Source organism: Sinocyclocheilus anshuiensis, unplaced genomic scaffold (genome assembly GCF_001515605.1).
Source record: "Sinocyclocheilus anshuiensis isolate Anshui unplaced genomic scaffold, SAMN03320099.WGS_v1.1 scaffold394, whole genome shotgun sequence".
Taxonomy (NCBI): Eukaryota; Metazoa; Chordata; class Actinopteri; order Cypriniformes; family Cyprinidae; genus Sinocyclocheilus; species Sinocyclocheilus anshuiensis.
Genome location: NW_015542343.1, coordinates 168,386 through 193,459, shown reverse-complemented (window position 1 = coordinate 193,459; position 25,074 = coordinate 168,386). Strand labels below are relative to the sequence as shown.

Sequence of the window (25,074 nt, the reverse complement as noted above, 5' to 3'; positions counted from 1 at the left end):
TTATTCACGGATAAATAGTGCATAATTTGTGTTTCACAGTTATAAAGAATTAAAGCTTTCATTGACTGACCAACAGATCATAGCGGTTTATAAGAAAGGCTTTGTGCTCCAGAGAAATGATTCCTGAGCTCTACTTTCTAATGAAGAGCTTTATTGTATGTTGTTATAATCCTCCTCTTGTCTGTGATTCATCCTCACAAGCTTCAGTGTGTTAATTCAATCATTCCAGCTGATGTGTTCAACAGAAGAGCTTTAAAATAACTTTCATGGCCTCCAAAGCAAACCGAGTCAGTGCTGAGCTTCTCTCATCAAATGTGTCATCAGTTTCTGAAGGAAAGCGTGACGTTCGTTCACGGAGATGCTAGCTGATACTGTTGTGATGATTCAGGAAGAAAATGTGATGAATGAGTGCTATTTTATTTTAGTTTTCTTCTTCCTGTAGACCTCACAGAGAGCAGTATTCCCGGATGGATGTTTGAGAGCGGTGCGGTTTTCCTTCACGGATACGACAAAGAAGGAAATAAACTCTGTAGGTGGAGTTAAAATGTCCCTCGCATGTTAAAACTATAGTTCAATGTGTAATTTAATAGCAATAATACATGCTTTTAATAGTGCTCATTTAGTGAAAGCAGCGTGGAAACATGTCTTGATTATGAAAAATATATATTTTTACTGATTTTACCATAATTTTTAGTATACTGTACTCGACTACAGTGACTTTGTTTAAAATAATGGTTCCTCTGATTGGAAAGAAACAAAAAAAACAAAAAAAAAAATTTTTTTAAACCAGATCAGAAAAAAAATACATCAATAGAAGTACATTTTGAATATAAAAACAGTATTAATAAATTAGTGTGTGTATACATATATATTACAAATTTAAATAATTTTATACAATTTATAATAATAATTATTATTACCTCTAAGACATTAATATTACTATTGTAAAACAAATGCACTGCAAAATTTAATTAATTTATCAAATTTATTTATTTCATAAAAAGTATGTAAATTATTTGATATAGTTAATTTATTTATAATTTGGATAGTAATTAGGGTTGCAAAGGGGTGGAAAATTTCCGGTAAATTTCCAAAAATCCCTGGAATATTCCAAAAAATCTTAGAATGTTTCCAAAATTTACTGGAAATTTTCCACCTTTTTGCAACCCTAATAGTATATTTATTTAAGTTTACTTATTTATTTAGTCATTTTTTTATATAGTAATTTTTTTTTGTTGCTGGAAAACTGCAGTTTCTGTCACAGCAGGATTTCAAACACATGATAAATCCAGTGAAATTCTGTAATTATCTGTCTTCAAAAACGTTGGATATTATGCAAATGTGAAAATAAAGCATAACTGGCATACGTTGCATTCCCCAAATGTATGTTAAACTCACAGCACACATGTGATTTACTGTAAACCGAGATGCTGAAAACAACATTCTTTAGCTGTATCGTTCAATTCTAGTCTAAATGAAGTATAGTACTATGCTATAGTGATTTTCGCTTGCGCTGAATTTCCCCTGAAGAATCAAAGAATGATATCCCTCCATCTGCAGCTCTTTCTGTCTGTGTATTTCAAATGCAGTCTGGTTCAGAGTGAAGCTCCACGTTAAAGATGCCAAGATGATATTGGATAAGAAGCGGTATGTGGCGTTCTGGTTGGAGCGCTACGCCAAACGTGAGCCTGGGATGCCGCTGACGGTCGTGTTCGATATGTCTGAGTCTGGAATCAGTAATATAGTAAGTTCTTTGCTTTACTCCGCATGCTTATAAATGTTGCTCAAGTTCGGTCTAAAACATTCAATACTAACTGGTTGACAATGCTATGTAATCAACGGCTGATATTGTTTGATAATAGAAATGTCAAACTGTGATTCTCCTGTGCAAGTTATACTGAAAATAATTAAATGAAAGGCAGTTTGTCTCTTTTGGATGCATTTTATTCACTGGGTTGATTATAAATATGTAATATTAAATTTTATGTATATTAATATTAATATATTAAATTAACCATTTTAAATGTATATTATATAATTGTATATGTGTAATAGTTAAATATTTTATATAACATTTTAATACTATATATATACACACACACACACACAGTTGTGCTCATAAGTTTACATACCCCTTGCAGAATGTGCAAAATGTTAATAATTGAAACAAAATAAGAGGGATCATGAAAATTGCATGTTATTTTTTATTTAGTACTGTCCTGAATATGCTATTTCACATAATGTTTACATATACTCCACAAGACAAAATAATAACTGAATTTATACAAATGACCTCATTCAAAAGTTTACATACCCTTGAATATTAATACTATTTGTCATTTCCAGGATGATCCACAACTGTTTTTATATTTTGTGATAGTTGTTCATGAGTCCCTCGTTGGTCCTGAGCAGTTCAACTGTCTGCTGTTCTTCAGAAAAACCCTCCAGCTCCTGCACATTCTTTGGTTTTCCAGCATCTTCTGCATATTTGAACCCTTTCCAACATTGTATGATTTTGAAATCCATCTTTTAACACTGAGGACAATTGAGGGGCTCATGCATAACTATTACAAAAGGTGAAAACATTTACTGATGCTCAGGAAGGCCACACAATGCATTAAGAGACAGGGGGTGTAAACTTTTGAACAGCATGATCAGGGTAAATACTTATTTCGTCTTCTGGGAAACATGTAAGTATTTATGTAGCTTCTGAACTGGACTTCAGAAGCTACATAAATACTTACATGTTTCCCAGAAGACAAAATAAGTACAATTCACCCTGATCATCCAATTAAAATGGTTTACATCCACCGTCTCTTAATGCATTGTGTGGCTTTCTTGAGCATCAGTACATGTTTTCACCTTTTGTAATAGTTATGCATGACTCCCTCAATTGTCCTCAGTGTGAAAATTCAATATGCAGAATATTAAAATATTGCATATTTCAAATATGCAGAAGATGCTGGAAAACCAAAGAATGTGCAGGAGCTGGAGGGTTTTTCTGAAGAACAGCAGACAGTTGAACTGCTCAGGACCAACGAGGGACTCATGAACAACTATCACAAAATATAAAAACAGTTGTGGATCATCCTGGAAACGACAAATAATATTAATATTCAAGGGTATGTAAACTTTTGAATGAGGTCATTTTTATAAATTCAGTTATTATTTTGTCCTGTGGAGTATATGGAGTATATACGGAGAGTGAGGCTTGCCTTGAAGTTCTTCTGAGAGTTTCTCATCTGTTATGTGAAATAGCATATTCAGTACAGTACTAAATAAACAATAACATAAATATACATATAAATATATATGTATGTGTATATATATGTATATATAGTATAAACACATTTATACGCAAAACATTTCAATACAATATATAAATAATATCTATACATACCATACACACACACACATATACATATTATATATATGAGATGCCTTGGATCATGAATGGTAAGTTGTGATTGGCTCATGAGAAGTCTAAACGGATCTTTGTAATGATGTGTGGTCCAAGCAGTTTATTTGTCATAACTGTTTCTTCTGTGTGGCAGCTGCCTGGAAGATAGTGAAGACGTGGCTGGGCCCCGAAGCCATCAGTAAGCTCAAGTTTGTCACCAAGAGTGACATCCAGACGTATGTCGGCCCCGAGCACCTTCCACCACACATGGGAGGAACGGTACGTACAAATAAGAGAGTTACTTGTTTTTAATTAAATATGGCTTGGAGTTTAAATAAGATAAATTAAATAGATGTACTTTGATCAGATATATTTAAACTAAAATGCCATCAGGGGTTCAACCGTAATTTTACGAAGCTACGAGAATACTTTGTGCGCAAAGAAAACAATAATAATTTATTCAGCAGTTCTTCTTCCAGAGTTACAATCTTCCGCCATTTTGGAGAGTAACCCAGAATGTAATTAACATAATCAGTAGGGATGTAACAATGAACCGCGAGCCGGTTGAAAATCGATTCAAATATGTGACGAATCAAATCGGTTGAGATGCCAAAAAAATCGCGATACAATTGGGGGTGGGAGAATGCATCTCTGAGGGGAACTGACTGTCTTTAGAAAAGTTTAGATGGCATTTTATTTTCATCTTGCCTCTGAACGATGCATATTAAAGTAGAGTTCATAAGCGCAGCTCTGCTTTGTTTACAGCGGTAACCAAAGAAACACTATCATTGCTGTTCATAAGCGCCACCTGCTGGCCGAGGTTGAAAATCGATTCAAATATGTGACGAATCAAATCGGTTGAGATGCCAAAAAAATCGCGATACAATTGGGGGTGGGAGAATGTATCTCTGAGGGGAACTGACTGTCTTTAGGAAAGTTTAGATGGCATTTTATTTTCATCTTGCCTCTGAACGATGCATATTAAAGTAGAGTTCATATGCGCAGCTCTGCTTTGTTTACAGCGGTAACCAAAGAAACACTATCATTGCTGTTCATAAGCGCCACCTGCTGTCCGAGAGTGAATCTGTGTCTCATTCAGCTCGTCTGCTGTTTCCTTCAGATATGTTTTATGTATAGTTTCACAAAACTGAAGTCAAACCATTCTGTTTTTGCTTTAAATTTCGAAATTATACAATCTAATTTAGATTAAAAACTGCTCATGTTGCGTGCATGCAGCATATTCGTTTGGACGATGTTTAAAATGCAGTGGTTTCCTCTAATTTTAAATGGAAAGAGCACAGACAAAGCCTTAGTTTGTTCATATGAAGAGATTTATTTTATTTGTGTAACTTATTTATTTGATTTGGGATTTGTTTTAAAATTTCTATTAAGTTTTCTATATTTCAATTTCACAAAGAAGCGTGCAGCAATAGCCTAATAAAAGGATAAAAGGACACCTTTTCATTTACTGTATAATGTGTCTTCAATCTCATTTTGTAAACAAAAAAAAAATTGTGAGAAAATCGAATCGTAAAATCATAAATCGAACTGAATCGTGAGTTGAGTGAATCGTAGTAATCAGCGTTGTTTACGTTCAGTAGAAAGCACGCGCATGCTGAACGTAAACAATGCTGATTACGTTCTGGGGTACTCTCCAAAATGGCGGAAGACGGTAATTCGGGGAGAAGAATTGTTGAATAAATTATGTTATTATTGTTTTCTTTGCGCACAAAAAGTATTCTCGCTGCTTTGTAAAATTACGTTTGAACCCCTGACTACTTTACCGATGTCCTTGCTACATTTCTGTGCGTTGATCGTGGTAGTATCTCGATTTCTTTGAGCTTTATGTTGCATCATCAGCAATATATATTGTGTTGAAACCCCAAAAACTATTTGGAAGAACATCATGAAATTTGGCACATTTATTGCAAAGGGTCTGAGCATTAGTCTCTCTAATTTTAGGGTCTCTGCCTAAAATCCTCTAGCACCACCATCAGTTCAAACTATAGCTTTTTGTATGATTGTAACTGCAAAATTGATTGTGAATTTTGCTTTGTCTAATGTTGAAACACCAAGAACCGTGTGGAGAAATGGTGTGAAATTTGGCACATTTATTGCTAAGTGTCTAACCATTAATTGCACCAACTTTAGGGTGTCTGCCTAAAACCCTCTAGCGCCACCATCAGCTCAAAATAAGACTTTGTATGATTGTAACTTTTGAATCTAGAAACATAAATCTTGCCTGGCAACACAAACCTGACTTAGTATCTCACAGCATGTGATGTTGATGCTATGGGTTAAAGAGCTTATTGTGCTTAGTTGTGCTATATATTTCAATGTAATTCTGATTTTTGGGAAATTACTCCAGTTTGTTCTCCTCCAATTACAACAGTGACCATGTCAAGATTCAAATTTTTCAAATAATAAATGTAATACAGAACAAAAATATAATAAATTGCAGGATTGCAAAGATTTGTTCATATTCTTTTGTTTTTTTGTGACAGGACCAATTCAAATACAGCTATCCGCCTCTCCCGGATGATGACTTCCAGTCTCCAATCTGTGAAAACGGTCCAATCGTCAGCGAAGATGAGAGTGACATCAAGGATATTGAATCCGAGTCCAAAGAGACTCTCGAATCCAGTTTCAATTCTGAGCAATCAATCAAACCCAAGAAGGTATACCACATTTCTTCTTGTTCATACGCTGCGTTCTGTCTAATCTACGTTTCCTTGTTCACAAATCCAGGTCACGTTTCCCCAAAAATCTAAAGAAATTATATTTTGCTAAATCTTTAACAATGCATTTGTAATTGCAAAAATATGAATGATCCTGGAAAGTCTTAATTTTCCCTTTGCAAAATATTTTCTTTCTTTTGATTTTGAAATGTGACCCGGACATGTTTTTGCGAGATTAACTCCTCTACACCTGTAACTCGAGTTACTGCTCATTCTTGGTTTCCAACAATGATTATTTTCTTACTTTGGAATCAATGCATTTTGTGAATAATTATAGTACTTTTGACTGTGCATTTGAGCTTCTGAATCAATATTCTTTGACCATTGTGATTTGAAATCAAAGCATGCTGATGCTGCACCTCAAAGCTTTTGCTGTAGTGACATTCTTTGTACTGAAGCTCCTCTTTCCCTGTGATCTCTTTTGCTCTCTTTTGGCCTCTTTATTAGTGAGATGATAATCATTATGTGATCAGAGTAACGTCAGGTGAATAGAGTTCTAGCAAAGACTAGAGCTGGCTGATAGTTCTAGAAGAAAAATACAAAAACTATCTTTGATGATAAATGTACAATGATAAACAACAGTATTTACCCATGTATATTTACTCAAACATGAGCAATGACAGAGTTCAGTGAACATTTCTGAATGATGATGCAAAGGAATCATTTCATATATTTAACTGATTCACTGAACCAGACAGTTTGAACTGATTCACAGAAATGAATCAAACTTGCCAGCACAACTTTTCTACTGAACTTGAAATGAGAGACGCGATTAAAACTAAATCTGTCTGAACACTTTCATACACTGAAAATTTTGAATATTCATTTTGTAAATACTTTAATTAAACGTGAATTTTTTTTAGTAGAAAGAATTAAATTTAATGCTAAAATTAAAATCACCACAATATTCATAAAACTAAAACCATAAAACAACATTTTTTATTACTTAAAATAAAATAAACGTGAAATTAAATATTTTATTTCAGCTAGTTTCCAAGGCAGCATTTCTCATTTTCTGTTAGTGTAACAATGCAATAAAATAAATAACTACAACTAAAACTGAAATAAAAAATAATAAACATCTGTTTGAACACTTTCATACACTGAACATTTGATGTAAGATTTATTTTGTAATTATTTGTGAAAATTGTTTTAAAGAAATAGTAACATTTAATTAAATGTGAAATTTTAAATGCAAAGACTCAAATAGCAAATAGTATTTTGTATTTATAAAACATAGTCCAGTAATCTTTGTTTTATTTAAAACTCGTGTATAATGTACTCATAAAACAAGCAACAATCTTTAGGACATGTAATGCTCAAATTAAAATCACCACAATATTCATAAAACTAAAACCATAAAACAACATTTTTATTACGTAAAATAAAATAAACATTAACTGAAATGAAATCAAATATAAAAAACGTAATTTAATTTATTTCAGCTAGTTTCCAAGGCAACATTTCTCAATTTAGTGTAACAATGTAATAAATTAATAATTATTTGTGAAAATTGTTTTAAAGAAATAGTAACATATTTAATTAAATGTGAAATTTTAAGTGCAAAGACAAATAGCAAATAGCAAATAGTATTTTTTCTTTGTAAAACGGTCCGGTAATCTGTGTTTTATTTAAAATTTGTGTACAATGTACTCAAACAAAACAAGCAACAATCTTTAGGAAATTTAATGCTCAAATTAAAATCACGACAGGATTATTATAGTTAACTACAATAATTTTTTTTTAATTGTTACTTACAAAAAAAATATCACTAATTTTATTTTATTATATATATATATATATATGTGTGTGTGTGTGTGTGTGTGTTATATTTCAGCTAGTTTCCAAGGCAACATTTCTCATTTTCGTTTAGTTTAACTTGGATTAACCTGCATTGTGCTGTTAAGGGTCATCGTCACTCTCATCTCTGATCTCATCAACTAATAAGGCGTCTCACAGTGTTTGTGTTGATTGATGTTAGACGCGCTAATTATGATGATGAACTCATGAGCGTCTCATGGTTCGCTCTGATTCATCATGTGACTCTCAAACGCTCAGCATGATGATTAGGCATGAGACGAAGTGCTTGAAGGCTTTCATTTGGGATCCAGAGATCCTTTTCCAATGTGCGGTCGCCATCGAGTGCATCAGTCGAGTTGAATAAAAATCCCATTCATTCTCTACAGAGCAAACTGATTCAAATCAGAGTTTTAAATGCGATTCATCTGGTTGATTTGATTCGTGGTTTTACTGAAGAATCTTCTATGGAGAAAATGAATGGGAGAAACTCACAGCTGTGCTCGCTGTTCTTCGTGCATGTTTTTCTCATGTCCCTCTCTGTCTGTCTTAAAACAAGGACTGGTAAGACATTGTAGATGCTTCTACAACCTCAAGTGCCTGCAGTTTCCAGAGCCAAACCAGATTCATCCCATGTGTCCATCCCATTTCAACAGCACCGAACGAGACGCTTCATCTACTTTTCCCAGTTTCAGTGGCATTTCATATGATTTTAATGCATATTTGATTGATATTTTTAACAAATCACCGTCTGGTTACGGGGTGTATTAGATCTGATCAATCAAAGACGTTATATTAGCAGTTTTATTTGATTATTATCGTTGTGTTGTTATTGTGTCAAACTCCTCAGGGCTCTTGCACACTAGAGAACACTGTTGTTGGGAATCTAGAACCGGTTCTTGAGCGTCTGCATTCCTCCAGTGTGTTCAGATAAACCGTATAAAAATACTGAGAGTTTCCTGCACCGCTATTGAATCAAAAGAAACTATTTTATCTGAGATTTGAGTCTGAATGAACCCTCATGTTGGGTCATTTTGACCTGGACAGGATTTTCTTTTTCCTGAAAATGCTAGTTAATGTTATTGCATCGGACTGAAACTTACTGACTTTGCTCGCACAGGGTAAAACAACTTTGCCCAAAAAATTTGATACTTTAACTTTTTTTAGAGATTTTTCCCACCTTGTTACACGTTTGGTGTTTCCTGGTCAAAAAGGATCGGCCTACAAATAATTGATTATACATCTATCATTATGGTAATTGAGGTCGACCGATAGTGGATTTTGCCGATACCGATAGCTAGGTTGGCCGCTCTCGAACTGTGTAATGACAGCAGACCCTTCTCAGCCGTTCCAGCAACGGACGCAACCCGGAAAACTATCGGCATGGATTTTTGCCGATAACCGATAGTTCCAGCAATCAACTATCGGTGCCGATTAATCGGCAAAACTGATACATCGGTCGACCTCTATAAATTATCACCAAATATGTGACCCTGGACGACAATTTTTTTTTTATTGAGGTTTATGCATCATCTGAAAGCTGAATAAATTAGCTTTCCATAAGTTCTTAGCAATGCATATTACTAATCAAAATTAAGTTTTGATATATTTACGGTATGAAATTTACAAAATATCTTCATGGAACATGATCTTTACTTAATATCCTAATGATTTTTGGCATAAAAGAAAAATGGATACAATGTATTGTTGGCTATTGCTACAAATATACCCCAGCGACTTAAGACTGGTTTTGTGCTCCAGGGTCACATATTGTATTCAATCTTTTTATTAACTTGTTTTCTTTCAATTAGCACAGGTTGTGTGTTTCTTTTTGGCACTTATTGATTGTAGGCCTCACTGATCTGAACTCATGCTACTCCTTTTTCGAGCCAAAATAATCCACAAATAAGGTTTTTTCACTCTAAAACTGAGGTGCATAAGCTCAGCTTAATAAGATTTATAATCAGTCGGTTCTGAAAAGAAATCCAAAACGTGTGCTAATCGAAAGATAAAAAGATTGAATCCAATATTTTGTTATAATATCACAAAATATCGGAACACAAAAGAACTTTCTGTTGTTATCGTTCATATAATGAAAGCAAATGTTGTGTAGACCTCGGAGTTATTCAAAATATGTGTTTAAAAGAAGAGAGAGTCACAGGTTTGGAACGATATGAGGGTGAGTAAATGACAATTTTATTTTTTGGATGAATGATCATTTTAAGGCTTGAGAGACTATGACAGTGTAGTTACTTATTGTTCAGTGCGTGTAGTTAAAGATACACACAGCAAAGATTTGATTTAATGAGTTGTACGTCAGTTCAAAAGTGCTAAAATAATTAAGATAAGGATGAGTGTTTCTTCATCAGATTTGGAGAAATGTAGCATTGCATGATTATTGTGATGTTTTTATCAGCTGTTTGGACTCTCATTCTGACGGCACCCATTCACTGCAGAGCATCCATTGCTGAGACACTGATGCAATGCTACATTTCTCCAAACCTGATGAAGAAACAAACTCATCTACATCTCGGATGGCGTGAGAGTGAGCACAATTTCAACTAATTTTCATTTTTAGGTGAGCTATTCCTTTAAAGAGCCATAATTGGTCAATTGAATCCATTGATTCCAAGGCAGTATAGAAGATACGCTGGGGTTTGCATGACTTTTAACTCTTGCTACAACATACACTAAGCAGTGCGTTCAGAAATGCGGCTGGTTTCAGGCTGATCCAGTTTGATGTAATGCACAATCTGAGCTACTTCTTCTTCTTCTAGTGTGTAGGAGTCCTGAGAGCGTACAGAGGAACTAATGTAGACCACTGTCATATGATCAGCATTATGACATTTTCAATAACACTCTGAAATTGTGAGTTGTTTATATAGACCCACTATTGAATCGTTTCGGTTTTGCTCTAACACTCCACCAAAATGAAGTTTTTCCACATTTACATTTGATAAACAAGTTTGTCTTATTATTTGATCATTTGATTTTGAAAAAGAAAAACGGTGTTTGTTCTGATCAGTGCTGTGATTCATTACTGTATGCTTGTCAAAGATGGATATATAATGCAATGTAAATCGTTTCATCACTAATGATCAATTAACTAATGAATAGACACTAATGATTGACTGACATACTGTAAAATGTAATCGTATGTGAAGAACATTTCATGTAATCTGGTTCAAAACTGTGATTTTTCAGCTGTTTAATTGACATTTTCAATCGAACTTTGAATAAAGTCCAGAACATTTCAAATCGAACCTGCCTCTTTAATTAATGAACACATTATAAGGCCGTTTTTGTCGACTGTAACGACGCCGTGACCTTTGACCTTGACCCCTGACCCACATCCTCTCCCTCTTTTTTCCAGCACGTGTTCGGTTGCGCCAGAGTTTCGCTTCAACTTTGTTTCCACTTCCGCAGCACGAGCACAAAGAAAGCGTGTGTTCAGCAGTTTTCGTTTCGTTTCCACGTGTGTTTTGGCGGTTTGCGACTGAATAAAGTGGGTAAAAGTTCCTGCGATGGTTAAAATGGGAAATCACAACCTGATGGTTTCAGTGTTTATTCATGTGTTCACATTGACTCTTTGTTCTGATTTTCTTCCCCATTTTTGATGCCATCGATCCCATTGGTTGCTGCTAATTCATATATAGTTGAGGCCTGCTTGACTTTGTTGCATTTCAGTCACCATAAAACAGCCAATTCTCATTGAAAACAAACGAAGTCCAGTTGCTTTTTTGGTTTTATCATCTTCAAAAACCTTGTTACAGTTCTTCTTCTGTTCTTTATTGCAATTTAATTTATCGTAGAAGTTGTTAATCTTTAAATGTTATTTTTATTTTTGTGCTGCAACGTTCATACAACGTTCATGCAGCGTTCTTTCTATGCTGTGTGGCATCAGCTCGTCTATATTGGAACATTTGAACTGGTTCATAACCACAGAATGATGCCTCGTGTTGTACTTTCCCATTTTTTGCAATCATTTGTCATACAGGTTGTTAATCTTAAAAATCTCAATTTTTATGTGCAACCACGTTCACGCAACTTTCTTTCTACGCTGCATTTATCAGTTCGTTGATTTTGGAGCATTTAAACGGGTTCGTGAGCACATAATCAGACCTGATGTTGTGCTTTCCTGTTTGTCAATCTGAAAATATCTCCTTTTTTGAGCAGCGATGTTTATGCAGCATTCACGCGACGTTCATTCTGTGCTTTATGGTATTAGTTTATCAATATTGGAGCAATCGAGCAGGTTCATCAGCACAAAATTAGACCTCATGTAGTGCATTTCTATTTATTGCAATTAATTTGTCGTACAGGTTATTACTCTTAATTTCATACAATGTTCACGCAACGCTCTTGTGGTATTTGTGTCGATATTTTATCATTTGAACAGGTTTGTGAGCACAAAATCGGACCTGATGCCGTGCTTTCCTATTTATTGCATTTTTTATCATGCATGTTGTTAATCTTAAAATGTCAATTTTTGTGCAGCAACGTTCATGCAACATTCAGTCTACCCTGCATGTATCAGTTTGTTGATATTGGAGCATTTGAAAGGGATTGTGAGCACAAAATCAGACCTGATGTCATGCTTTTCTATTGCAAAAGTGCCATCGTGATGTTCTGTGATGTGTTTTGCAGGTGAATTTCCTTGAAGACGGTCAGAAGTCAGAAGATCTGGACAGAGGAGATCCTGGACGACTGAGAGGAGCTAGAAAACCTACCACCACATTCATGGGCACATTACTGCACATCAGGTAAATCACTGCACTCGCGTTTGATGGACTCGATGAATGCGAGCGGTGCTGCGTCAGTGAAATACAGCCAAGATCTAGTTCAAAAGGCGCACACGCTTTTTTCATACTTTTTCGCTAAAGGAAGTATCATACTACATTGCTTTCAATTACATGCACCAATATGCTAATGCACAGTCATAAACAGCAATATTTGCCTTCAGATACTTACTAAATATGAAAAGTTATGCATGGAGACTTCAGTGAACATTTCTAAGTGATGTTGAATCAGAGTTTTGAATTGATTCAGTGAGTCGGACAGTTTGAACCGATTCACAGAAATGAATCAAACTATGAGAAACTATTCAATCATCTCTGAACATTAAATGAATTCAATTAGTTTACATTAATTGTGTTTGTTTATGGGTTAAATACATTGATTTGGGATTTTATTGTATATGAAACTGAACACTCGGGTAATTTTTGTATGTGTATAATTCAGTCAATTAAATATTTTGCAAATGAAAGATGCTTTCTCTAATTGAATTGTTTTTCTATTTTTATTTGGAACTTGATCGACATAAAACCATAACTAATTGGATATTAATGGTATCGCAAAAACACATTCGACAACTATATGGTATGAATACATTTACTGGTCAAAATAATTAATGAATTGACGAACTTCTGCTCAGCAAGGCTGCGTTTATTTGATCAAAAATACAGTAAAAATTGTGAAATTATTACAATGTAAACTAGCTGTTTTCTGTGTGAATATCTGTTAAACTGTAATATATTTCTGTGATGCGCAGCTGTATTTTCAGCATCATTACTCCAGTCTTCAGTGTCACATGATCTTCAGAAATCAGTATAATATGCTGATCTGTTGCTCAAGAAACATTTCTGATTATTATCAATGTTGAAAACAGTCGTGCTGCACAATATTTTGGATATGGATGTTATTTGAGGCCGACTGCGGTTCATGCAGCACATGATTCATGCCAAATAAATATACAATAACAATACATGTGCCTATTAGAGCTGGCTGAGATATTGAATGTTTATTAAATGTGTGATGATTCATTTTCATGATTCAGTTCATACTGTGCAATTCAGTGAATCAGTTCAGAACTTTGGAACAATGATTCATTTGCGTCATCTCCCAATGTTTAGTCTCCATGTGTCAGTTTTCATATCAAAATGTTTTCAGAATATATATTGCTGTTTATGATTGTTAAATTGGTGCATATAAATAAAAATGGTAACGCTTTACAATATGATTTCATTTAACTACATTACTTAAGATCTAAGAATAACCAATGCTAACTTCTTAATTTCAACATTACATTTTTAAAATCAAAGTTATTAATGCACTGTGAACTAAAACGATGAACAAATAGAGCATTAATGAAAGTGAATAAATGCTAATATATTGTTACTATTTAAAACAATTTTCTTAATTGAAATAATTAAAGGCTTGAATAAAGTAAAATAAATATTAAATGAAAAACTTTAACTGCCTTGGCAACTAACTGAAATAATTAATAAATAAAGTTAAAAAACTAAAAATACTCACTGGAAATAAAACTAAAACTGAAATAAAGATAAATTAGAACGAATAAAAATAAAAATGCAGTTTGCTTTTTGTAAGCCTGCACAAAAAAATACTAAAAATTAAGTATTAAATATAATAAATACAATAATAAAAAAATCTAAATATTAACAAAAACTATAATGGTATATAAATAACACTAAAATAATACTGGTTCATTGTTAGTTCTCATTAATTGATGCATTTATTAATGCTAACAAATGAGACCTTACTGTAAAGTGTTACAAAAATATAAATAAAAAAATATATAGAAAAATGTTAAAACATGCATTGTGAACTAGATTTTTACTGCATTTTATTTCTAACATGAGGCATTTTGAATCTACTTTATTACGAAGACTTTTGATTAAAATGATGAATCCTGTATTTCAGAGCCAACGCATAAATATGGAGATGAACATATTTTTTTTAGCTCTATCTCCCGTATGCACACACATTGATGTTTAGAGTCACAGGATCTGATGTAATGTGTTTTCTGTTGTGTGAACATCACTCAGTGATATTGCAGTAATCTGTTAGTGAGAGAGTTGTGGATGTGATCTTGATAATCACGCGTGTGCGGTGTTGTGTTTCAGTCCATCAGAAGAGCTCCGATTCGGTGCTAAAGAATCAGAGAAGAAGTGTTTGATCATCCTCAACAACGTCACCAAAAACCACGTGGCCTTTAAGGTGAGACGTCAGCAGATCACGCATGCTGAATAAAGCTGCAGTCTATGACTTGAATGAAATACTTTAGAACTAAAAGAAAATCGATTTTCAGCCTCATCTGCAGGTGTCTCACTAATTTAACAGTCTGTTTTTATTGGTGTTTGCCAAGTCCTAATGCATAAGCCCTATGAAAGAAGTTTTATTTTGTCCCAAATTCCGTTGTATTTTTCCCCCCCAATTTTATTTTATTTTATTTTTTACATTTTTTTTTTCTGGATTCATTTTTTTCTTTTTTTGGCTTTTTGTTTTGAATAAATAGTTCTGGATTTTTTTTTTCTTTTCTTTTTTTTTTTTCTGGATTCAGGTTTTTAGTTTTTTGGCTTTTTGTTTTGAATACATGTTTTATTAAAACTTTTTTTTTTTTGTCCTAGATTCCTTTTTTCTCAGTTTAGTTTTTCTGAATTTTGGTTAAATAAAATTTCAGTAATCAAAAAGTATCTAATTAATTAAAATCATGAAACGCGTACCATTTAACAATGATTTATCAAAAGTTTAACAAACAAATATATATTTTTAGGGCCCTGTGAAACTGGTTTTATTTTTTCTCAAATTCTTCTCTTCTTTTAGTTTGGCAGGTTGCAGTGAAGTCCTTTGAGCTTCTTACAGCCCTACTTTTATTTAAGCGGAAATTTATTTACCAAAATTCCATGTTATTCTGTAAATTCCATTTCCATGATTGGATTCTGCGTCCATGTTTTTTGTCTTAAATCTCACTACAAATCAGTTGTAATGACAGGAGCTGGTGTGGTTGGTCTCTACAGTGTTTGATCATGTTTTTGTGTGTTCAGGTCCGAACGACGGCTCCAGAGAAGTACCGCGTGAAGCCCAGTAACAGCAGCTGTGAGCACGGAGCCAGCGTGGACATCGTGGTTTCACTTCATGGAGGTAAAGAGCAGCCAGATCTCACTTACTACAAATATTTGAAAAATTTGTCTGTTTACATGTCATGTGACCATTCGGGTTGCTGCGATAGACTTTTAGTTATTTTATTTGACATCCATGTGTATGCCGTGCCTCCAAGCTTTCTATTTTTATTACGTTCTATTTTTCTTATTTGTTTGGTTTCACAGTGTTTGCTGATTTTCAATTTTGTATACCTTTGTGTAGCCTTTAGTAATTTGTTATTTTATATTAGGCATATAGCACGGTGTATTTTTATTCGTTTTGTTAATACAACATCAAACTCACAGAACTTTTATTTTGTTGTTGCTTGAATTGAATCGACGCCGAATTGCCGCTAATTTGAAAGTGAAAGTAAAATGTGCACGGAGCTATTTAAAAGCTAAGGAAAGCGAGGAAACGAGGGCAAACGCAAACAAACTACCCCCCCCCCTCTCATATATACAGTATATATTAGGGGCTGTCAGTCGATTAAAATTTTAAATCTAATTAATTACATGAGGTGTCGATTAATTAATCGAATTAATCGCAAATTAAATTTGGCTGTGAAAATACTCCCAAAACATTATTTAAAGCTATTTTTGGGTTAAATGAGAAAGTATCAAGTAGACAATACAAATTGTAGCTTTAGAAAGAAAGATTTTATTTGATTCTACATAAAATGTATTACACACAAATGTTTAGGCTACAATGGCCTAACATAAACTATTTTAAACTACATAATTTTTTTTTTTTTGTGTTTAAGGGTTTCGGCTGACAGCAAGGTTTGTGAATCCCTGTATTTTGGCATGTATTATATGTGTTTGTGTGTGTGTGTGTTGCAGGGTTCCAGGCGTCTCCTCAGGACAGGTTTCTGGTCATGGCAGCAGAGATGGAGAGCAGCGGCGGAGCCGGCGTCTCAGAGCTCGCTCAGTTCTGGAAGGAGGTTTCTAAAGCCAAAGTCATGGAGCACAGGTGACGTCTGTCACACACCCGCTGCATTCTGGGAACACCGGCTCGCTCACGAATACAGCGCAAAATCTGCATATGAATGTTTTCACAAACAAATCCAGAAAATCTAATTGCAATTTTTCTGATAATGCAGTTAAAAAATAAATTCCAGGTTTGCTCTGCTTGTTTGTAAGGCTGCACAATTGGGCCAAAATTTTGTGATTATATATCAATATGGCTATACAATAATAATAAAAATAAAACCATGTTATTATAAAATAATTAATATTAGTAGTAGTACTAGTAGTAAATACAAATATAAAAAAGAAAAAGGTATGAGAAAATATAATTCCATTATTATTTTTATTACTACTATTATTATTATTATTATTAAATATATAAAAATTACAAAATAAAACAATAAATATTCTGGTTATAATTTAACTGTAAAATAAAATATTTAAAGAAAAATGTAAGAACCTCATTATTAGTGAATTACTCATATTTATTAAATAAGAATTACAAAAATATTATTGTTATATTTTAATGTAAAATAAGATTTAGGAAAAATATAACCACATTATTAAAAATAGAAATTACAAAACAAGAAGCATTACTAGTGTAATACATCAATGTAAAATAAGTTTAAGAAAATAGTTTTTTTCCATTATAACTGTAAAGTTACACTACAAATATTTATTTCTTGATTTTCATGTGAAGCCATTGAATTTTATTTTGACAGAAAGCCACATGGAGGATTGTTGATAATCGCTTCATTACAAGCATGCTGTGCTTCCCAAACGTTAAAGTACATTAAAGTTCCCTGAATAACGAGCTGCTCGTGTGTAATTGAACACAGTGCCACGCTTCACTCCGAAACGATAAACGCAGTTGAGAAACAGCGTTTGAAAGGCAAGCGGATCACAGAAGCGAAGGCTTCGACTCGGAGATGTGAAAGAAGTCGACAGGCGTCTGATGACTGACTCTCTGAGCGTTTGAGACGAGATTGAGCTGGTATTATCTGACACTAATCAGCCGTTGTTTCCTCAGGCTGCGCTGTCTCCTCCTCGAGAGCCCAAAGTCTATTCTGAGCAACTGGTCTGAGAGTCCGTCAGCGGCGAGCAACGAGCATCAGGACCTGCAGAGCACGGTGAGACACTGTTCACTCCGAGACAAAAACATGGATTCTTTATGCACTGCTCAGGTTTGAGATTTGAAAACTTTCAAAATGCATTTTTAAGGGTTTATTTTATTGCACTTTCTGAACATTGGATAAAGCCAGGTTCAAAATTCTTGTTTGATTTTGACATATTGAAGGTTTTTACAGAGGCGGCTCTGGATTTCTCTTTTTATCACGCCATAAATTATGGAAGCATATTTCTGAAATAACTAAAGATGAAATATAAAAAAAGGTTTTTTTTGTTTTTTTTTTGATCTCACAATTCTGATGTTTTTTTTCTCATAATTGCAAGTTTCTATTTTTTTTCTCATAATTCAAATTTAGGCTTTTTTTCTTAGAATCGAGTTATACTCACAATTGAGTTTTTTTCCTGTGGAAGTTAAAAAAAAAAAAAAAAGTATTGAAGTTATTTTATTGCACTTTATCTATTTGCGTCTGTAGATTTGTTACAATACATGTCTTTAAAGGCTATTTTCTCAAGCAGCACTTACACTCACCAACCTTTACAGTTTTATTCCTGTATATATACACTGAAGATTTTTACTGCTGTATGGTTTGTTCATATATTATTCACACTGATTTACAAGATTTTATTCCTAAAAACATGGTGAAAATGTTTTTTTTGTTTGTTTTTTGTTTTCTAGCTGTTGGCAGCATTTTCTACGGAAGCTTATTTATGGCACAAAATAAAAACTAAAACTAAAAAAAGGTAACACTTCTCAATCTCACAATTCTGGCTTTTTTCGTGCAATTCTGAGAAAGAAAAGTCTCAACTGTGAGATATAAACTCATAATTGTGAGGAAAAACAAGTCAGAGTTGAGATTTAAAAAAAGAAAAAAAAATTGTTTTTATTTCGTGGTAGAAACAAGCTTCCATAATTTTCTGAATTATAGAGTGATGAAAGAGAGAAATCCAAAACCCTTAGTATGTCAACAAAATCAAGCAAGAATTTTGAACCTGGCTGTATGAAATGTTCAGAATTATCTTCTGGAAATGCATGCAAATTAGTGCATATATATATATGTGACCCTGGAGCACAAAAGCAGTGTTAAGTCGCTGGGGTATATTTGTAGCGATAGCCAACAATACATTGTATGGGTCAAAATTATTAATTTTTCTTTTATGCCAAAAATCATTAGGATATTAAATAAAGATCATGTTCCATGAAGATATTTTGTAAATTTCCTACTGTAAATATATCAAAACTTAATTTCTGATTAGTAATATGCATTGCTAAGAACTTCATTTGGACAACTTTAAAGATGATTTTCTCAATATTTAGATTTTTTTGCACCCTCAGATTCCAGATTTTCAAATAGTTGCATCTCGACCAAATATTGTCCGATCAATTAATAAACCTCAATTTCACAAAATTGACCCTTATGACTGGTTTTGTGCTCCAGGGTCACATTTAATTAAATCAGCCTCATTTGCATATTTAAAGAAAATTTCCGTAAATCCAAAACGTTACTGTTCTACCCCCGGTTTCACAGACAAAGCTTAAGCCTAGTCCCGGACTAAAATGTAATTCTGAGCGGTTTCAACTGAAAGACTTAAAATATATCAATGCCTTTGTTTTGTCTCATGCACACCAGTAATGTTTTTTTTCTAAGGCATGTTTATAAAAATGACTTAAATGTCCCGATTGAACTATGGCCTAATCTCGTTTTAGTCTAAGCCCTGTCTGTGAAACCAGGCCTCGGTGTACTGTGATTAATCAGCAGCCCTAAATTCACCTTATTGTGTATGATTGATTAATGCACGTCTTTCTGAAACGTGAATCTTCTCGTGCATCTGTCATCAGCTGATGCGTGTGATGGCGAGTAACTCGCGTCTGGAGCAGAAGCTGGACTCGTGTCTGTGGACGCAGAAGGTTCTTGTGCTCATGGTGTGGTTTCTATTGGCCCTCGCTGCATACTCGCTCTGGACGTCCTGAAGCTCACAGACGGTGCACCGCTTCGCTGTCAAACCCAGAGACATTATCACGCAGAGCCGTCCAAACAGACAAGCTACGAGCTGAATCATGCGGTTTTATCAGAAATACACCACACTGTAATTTATAAAGATTGTGTAGAGTTCTTAAGATCATGCAAATGTAATTAACTCAGTCTGATTTTAATATTATATATAGTATTTTATAAAAGTATGAACGTGTGATCAATAAAAATGACACTTTTGCTATGCATCACTGTGTGCTTTTTTTTTTATTGCAAATGACAATCTCCTTTAGCGTGATCTGTTAGTACAAAAACTAATTACAGTTAACTAGTTTGGAATAAATTGCAAAGCATGTGCTTTTTTTATGCCTTACTTGAGGTAAAAATCACTGCTTTAAACATTAAATATGTTGTGATTGGTCGATTCAACATCATCCCAGATCAGGATGAGTTTGTTTCTTCATCAGATTCTGAGAAATGTAGCATTGCATCAGTGTCTCAGCAATGGATGCTCTGCAGTGAATGGGTGCCGTCAGAATGAGAGTACAAACAGCTGTTAAAAACGTCAATGCTGGATTAGTTTCAGCTTTTGTCTTCTCCAGATGTTAACTGATGGACTGGAGTTATTTCTTGTGGATTATCGTGATGTTTTTATCAGCTGTTTGGACTCTCATTCTGATGGCACCCATTCACTGCAGAGACACTGATGCAATGCTACATTTCTACAAACCTGATGAAGAAACAAACTCATCCTAATCTTGGATGACCTGAGAGTGAGGACAAATTGGGTGAACTGTTCCTTTAATTGTGTTTTTATTTGCTTTGTGTTGCACAGTGGTTTGTGTTTCATTATGGACGGATGCATCGTGTCGAGCAGGATTAGGAAATATTGTCATGATATAACACAATCTCGTCACGCGTGTGAGATGAAGATGAGTGTGAAGACGGATCACAAATGTCTCTTTAACACACAATCACACACTGATGACTCACTCAAGCCCAGCAGATAAATATAGATCAAACCAACATGTGCAGCCAAAAAACCAGCGTCTGAAATCGGTCTGTTTTAGGGGCACAACGGGGCTCAAGTATTGTAACATCATGGGATGAATAACAATGACAAATAGTGATTGAATTTATTATTTCGTTGATTTAATAACTTTGATCAAAACTAAAAATCATAAATCTTTTGTATTAACGTGACGGGATTCTCATTAGCAACATCTTCAATTTCTTAAAATTTGCCATTTAAGAGGGAACTGGCTTATAACATAAAAAGAATAAATTAAGGTTTGACACTTTAGATACAGAAACACGTTATATTATTATAGTTTTTATTAATATATATATATTTATATATATTTTTTTTTCAGTTTTCATTTTCATTCTAATTTTTAGTATTTGTGTTGTCATTTTTATTCGTTTTCATTATTAAAAAAAAAATTATAGTTTTTATTCATTTTTATTTCAGTTTTAATTATTTTAGTAAATCAAGTTAAACTAAACAAAAATGAGAAATGTTGCCTTGGTAACTAACTGAAAAAAAAGTTGATTTTTAAAGCATCAAAAAAAAATTATAAAATTATGCAGTATTTATATATTAAGATTGTTTGTTTTAACGTAAATAAATTAAAGTAAATAATGTTTCCACAAACCAATTTTTTTATTAATGTTTTGTTTTGTTTTTTTCTTCCCAAATGATCCTTTTATGAAATACCTTTTTCTTTTCTTTTTTTGGCTTAACATTTAACACAAATAGGAATGTCGCTAGAAACCACTTTCATTCTTTTTTTTCTCAAATGATCCATTATTGAATTGTTGTTTTTTCCTTAACATTTAATGTAAATAAAAAGGTAACTAGAAACCAATTACTTGATTCATGAAAAGTTTTTTTTTTTCCTTTATCGGTTTTATGAAACGTAAAGATAGATCCTGAGAGACTCAGAGACGTCTGCTCAAATCAAACGATCCTGATGCTCTGAACCCACAGATCAACCTCACACACACACACACACACACACTCATTTATCACACACGTTTATGCTTTCACTTACACTCGATTCAAGGGAAATCTCTGGATCAAGTGGGATTTGACACAATGTTATTTTAGGGTCTTTGAGATGCTGTTTTAGTTTTTAGTAATGTTTTGGGATATGCATAAATGCACACACATTAACTTATATTAGTTAATTTTAGTAATTTTGGGGCTTTTGTCATTGTTATTCGTTTTTTTTTAATGTCTATATAGTTTTTTTTATTTCACTTTTAGTTTTAGTCATTTTAGTATTTCAAGTTAAACTAAATGAAAATGAGAAATATTTCCTTTATTACGGTTTTAGTTTGAGTTTGTATAATAACCCTGGAATCAGTGTGTTTTTCTGCTAATAAATCTGCTAATAAAATGCGATCGGGATTTCAGAAATATTTGTAATAAGCCTAATGTTTCTGAGAGCTAGCTTGCTCTCTGTAGTCATAGGAGCATTCTGTAACATTAGATCAGATGTATTTTGTCTTGTGTGTTGTGTTGGTCTCACACTGACACCTGCTGCTGCAGAGGAGCATCACACACACAGCAGTGTTCAGCACCTTGATCTGTTTAATATGCTCATGCTATGCTAAAAGAAACTACTTCGATGTACAAGTGTAAATCATTGTAATGTTGTGATCAATTAAACAAACTAATTATTTACACTTAAAACAAACAAAAAAATCACATGTAAACATTGATGATGTATAAATCTCAGTTTAAAAAAACTGACCCTTATGACTGGTTTTGTGCTCCAGGGTCACATATACTGTAATACTATAATATACATAATAAAAAATTATATGATTTGCGCTTTAAAAAAAATAATCCAACAATCTTACACTGAAATAAGAATCCTAGCAACGGCACAGAAAATGTAGTAAACTAAAACCAATTAAAAAAAAAAAATTTATACTTGAAATAAAATATATATAAAATATCCGTTTTATATATATATATATATATAAACTTATGTCATATAATTTCCAAGGCATAAATAAAACAGCTATGTGACATACGAATGAAATATTACCAGCTGATTTGAGAGTTTTTTTTTTTATTGACCTTAGATTTAAAATACATTTGCAAATCATATTTGGAATTAAACTGAATATTATTAATTCTTGTACATGATCTGTAGTTCCCCGCAGGAGCTTCACAGACATGAGTAAACCCACACACTTACATGCTAAAATCCCTGAACGTTATTCTCTTTAAAACTGAAGTAACGTTACTGTGTTATATTATCACATATGCGTTCATTATTTGACAGTTTATGCTAGAAAAATGCTTCAGTATCTCTGAACAGAGAGTAAACACTCACATGTAGATGTGCATGAGTGGATGAGGAAACAGGAAGTGGAAGAGCTGAGAGGAGCTACTTCCTGTAGGATCAGCGTCACACATGGGCTGATGATTCACATCTGTACAGACAGAAACACTCAATATCTGGAACTGGATACACACACACTTCTGCTTTTATTTGATCAGAAATACAGTAAAAAATGTGAAATATTATAAAAAATTAAAACAGCTGTTGTCTATGTGAATATCTGTTCAAATGTAATGTATTTCTGTGATGCGCAGCTGTATTTTCAGCATCATTACTGCAGTCTTCAGTGTCACATGATCTTCAGAAATCAGTATAATATGCTGATATATAAGAAACATTTCTGATTATCATCAGTGTTGAAAACAGTCGTGCTGCACAATATTTTTGCGGAAACTGTGATGCATTTTATTTTTCAGGATTCACAGATGAACAGAAAGTTCAAAAGAACAGCATTTATTTGAAATGGAATTATTTTGTAACATTACACATGTCTGTACAGTCACTTTTGATCAATTGAATGCATCTTGATGAATATATAGATGGGTTAGTTAGCTACTCACTGTGTTTGTGTTACCACGCTGCGGTTTTAAGGTCGTGTGCTGAAGTGCCAAACAAATCTGTTGTGTGCTGTTTTTCTGGTCAGACAGCAGGTTCAGTTCATCTCAATCAAAAGCCCTTGATTAGCTGCTTCAGGTGCTGATCGAGCAGCAGGAGGCAAATCCAGGAGCGGATCCGTGACAAACTCACCCCTGCGTCCTCTGCAGGAAAACTGTCCATATTTACTGGACATCAGTGTCTTTTATTGTCTTACTGCTGCTGGTTTAGTCACTCAAGCCTTGTGTATAGATTTACATTTCTGCTTTTATTCAAAGTGACTTATTGTGTATTGTTTTAGTGTATTTCTAGTTGGGGGTGAAGAGATTTGGACATGATATTTGGTTATGTAAAAAAAATGATAAATACCAGATCAATCCTATATGATGGTCGTTCTGAATTCATATGAGATGCCTTTTATGTTCTATAAATGTGATAAAAATTAACATCAAGCCAGTGTCATGAATAAAAGAAAGAAACCAACTCATATGGTTTACACCAGGGTTATTGTAACTAAAACTAAAATTAAAACATAAAAAAAAAAATTGTTTTATTACTTGGCATAGAATAACTTAAATAAAATAATTTAGTTTAACTTGATGTACTAAAGTAACTAAAAGAGATAGAAATCAATAAAAACTATATAAACATATGTAAAAGAAATTACTTAAAAAAGACAATATTAAACATGTTTAAAAAGTTTGTTTTTAAAAGTGTATCGATCATATTAATTTTATCATATCACAGTGAAATGTTTTTTTTTTAACTTTTTAACTGTAAATCATATTAGTTTGTTTTTTGTACCATAATATAACAATTCATGTTTGTTTACACTAAAAAAGGTTAAAAAGGTGATTTTTGTTTTTAAAAGCGTAAATCATAGTTTGTTTCTTTGATCATAATATCACACTCACTCACTCACACACAGACACACACACACTCACTCACTCACTCACTCACATACACACAAACACACACACACTCACTCACTCACTCTCTCTCTCTCTCTCTCTCTCTCTCTCTCTCTCTCACACACACACACACTCTCTCTCTCTCTCTCACACACACTCTATCTCTCTCTCGCTCTCTCTCTCACACACACACACAATTTCTCTCACACACACACACAATTTCTCTCACACATACACACACACACACACACACAATCTCTCTCTCACA

General features: G+C 33.5%; 1 protein-coding gene across 1 annotated transcript in view; it reads left to right on the top strand.

Moving 5' to 3' along the window:
* mospd2 (motile sperm domain containing 2) overlaps positions 1-20,179 on the top strand; it is a 22,574-nt gene extending 2,395 nt beyond the window's left edge. The window contains exons 4-14 of the mRNA XM_016489781.1: positions 443-529; positions 1,590-1,744; positions 3,438-3,456; positions 3,555-3,679; positions 5,905-6,078; positions 12,583-12,698; positions 14,862-14,955; positions 15,783-15,879; positions 16,719-16,848; positions 17,875-17,974; positions 19,810-20,179. Of these exons, the coding sequence (XP_016345267.1) occupies positions 443-529; positions 1,590-1,744; positions 3,438-3,456; positions 3,555-3,679; positions 5,905-6,078; positions 12,583-12,698; positions 14,862-14,955; positions 15,783-15,879; positions 16,719-16,848; positions 17,875-17,974; positions 19,810-19,941 (1,229 nt within the window). The 3' untranslated portion in view covers positions 19,942-20,179. The remainder of the gene's footprint in view (positions 1-442; positions 530-1,589; positions 1,745-3,437; positions 3,457-3,554; positions 3,680-5,904; positions 6,079-12,582; positions 12,699-14,861; positions 14,956-15,782; positions 15,880-16,718; positions 16,849-17,874; positions 17,975-19,809) is intronic.
* Positions 20,180-25,074: the final 4,895 nt, after the last annotated feature.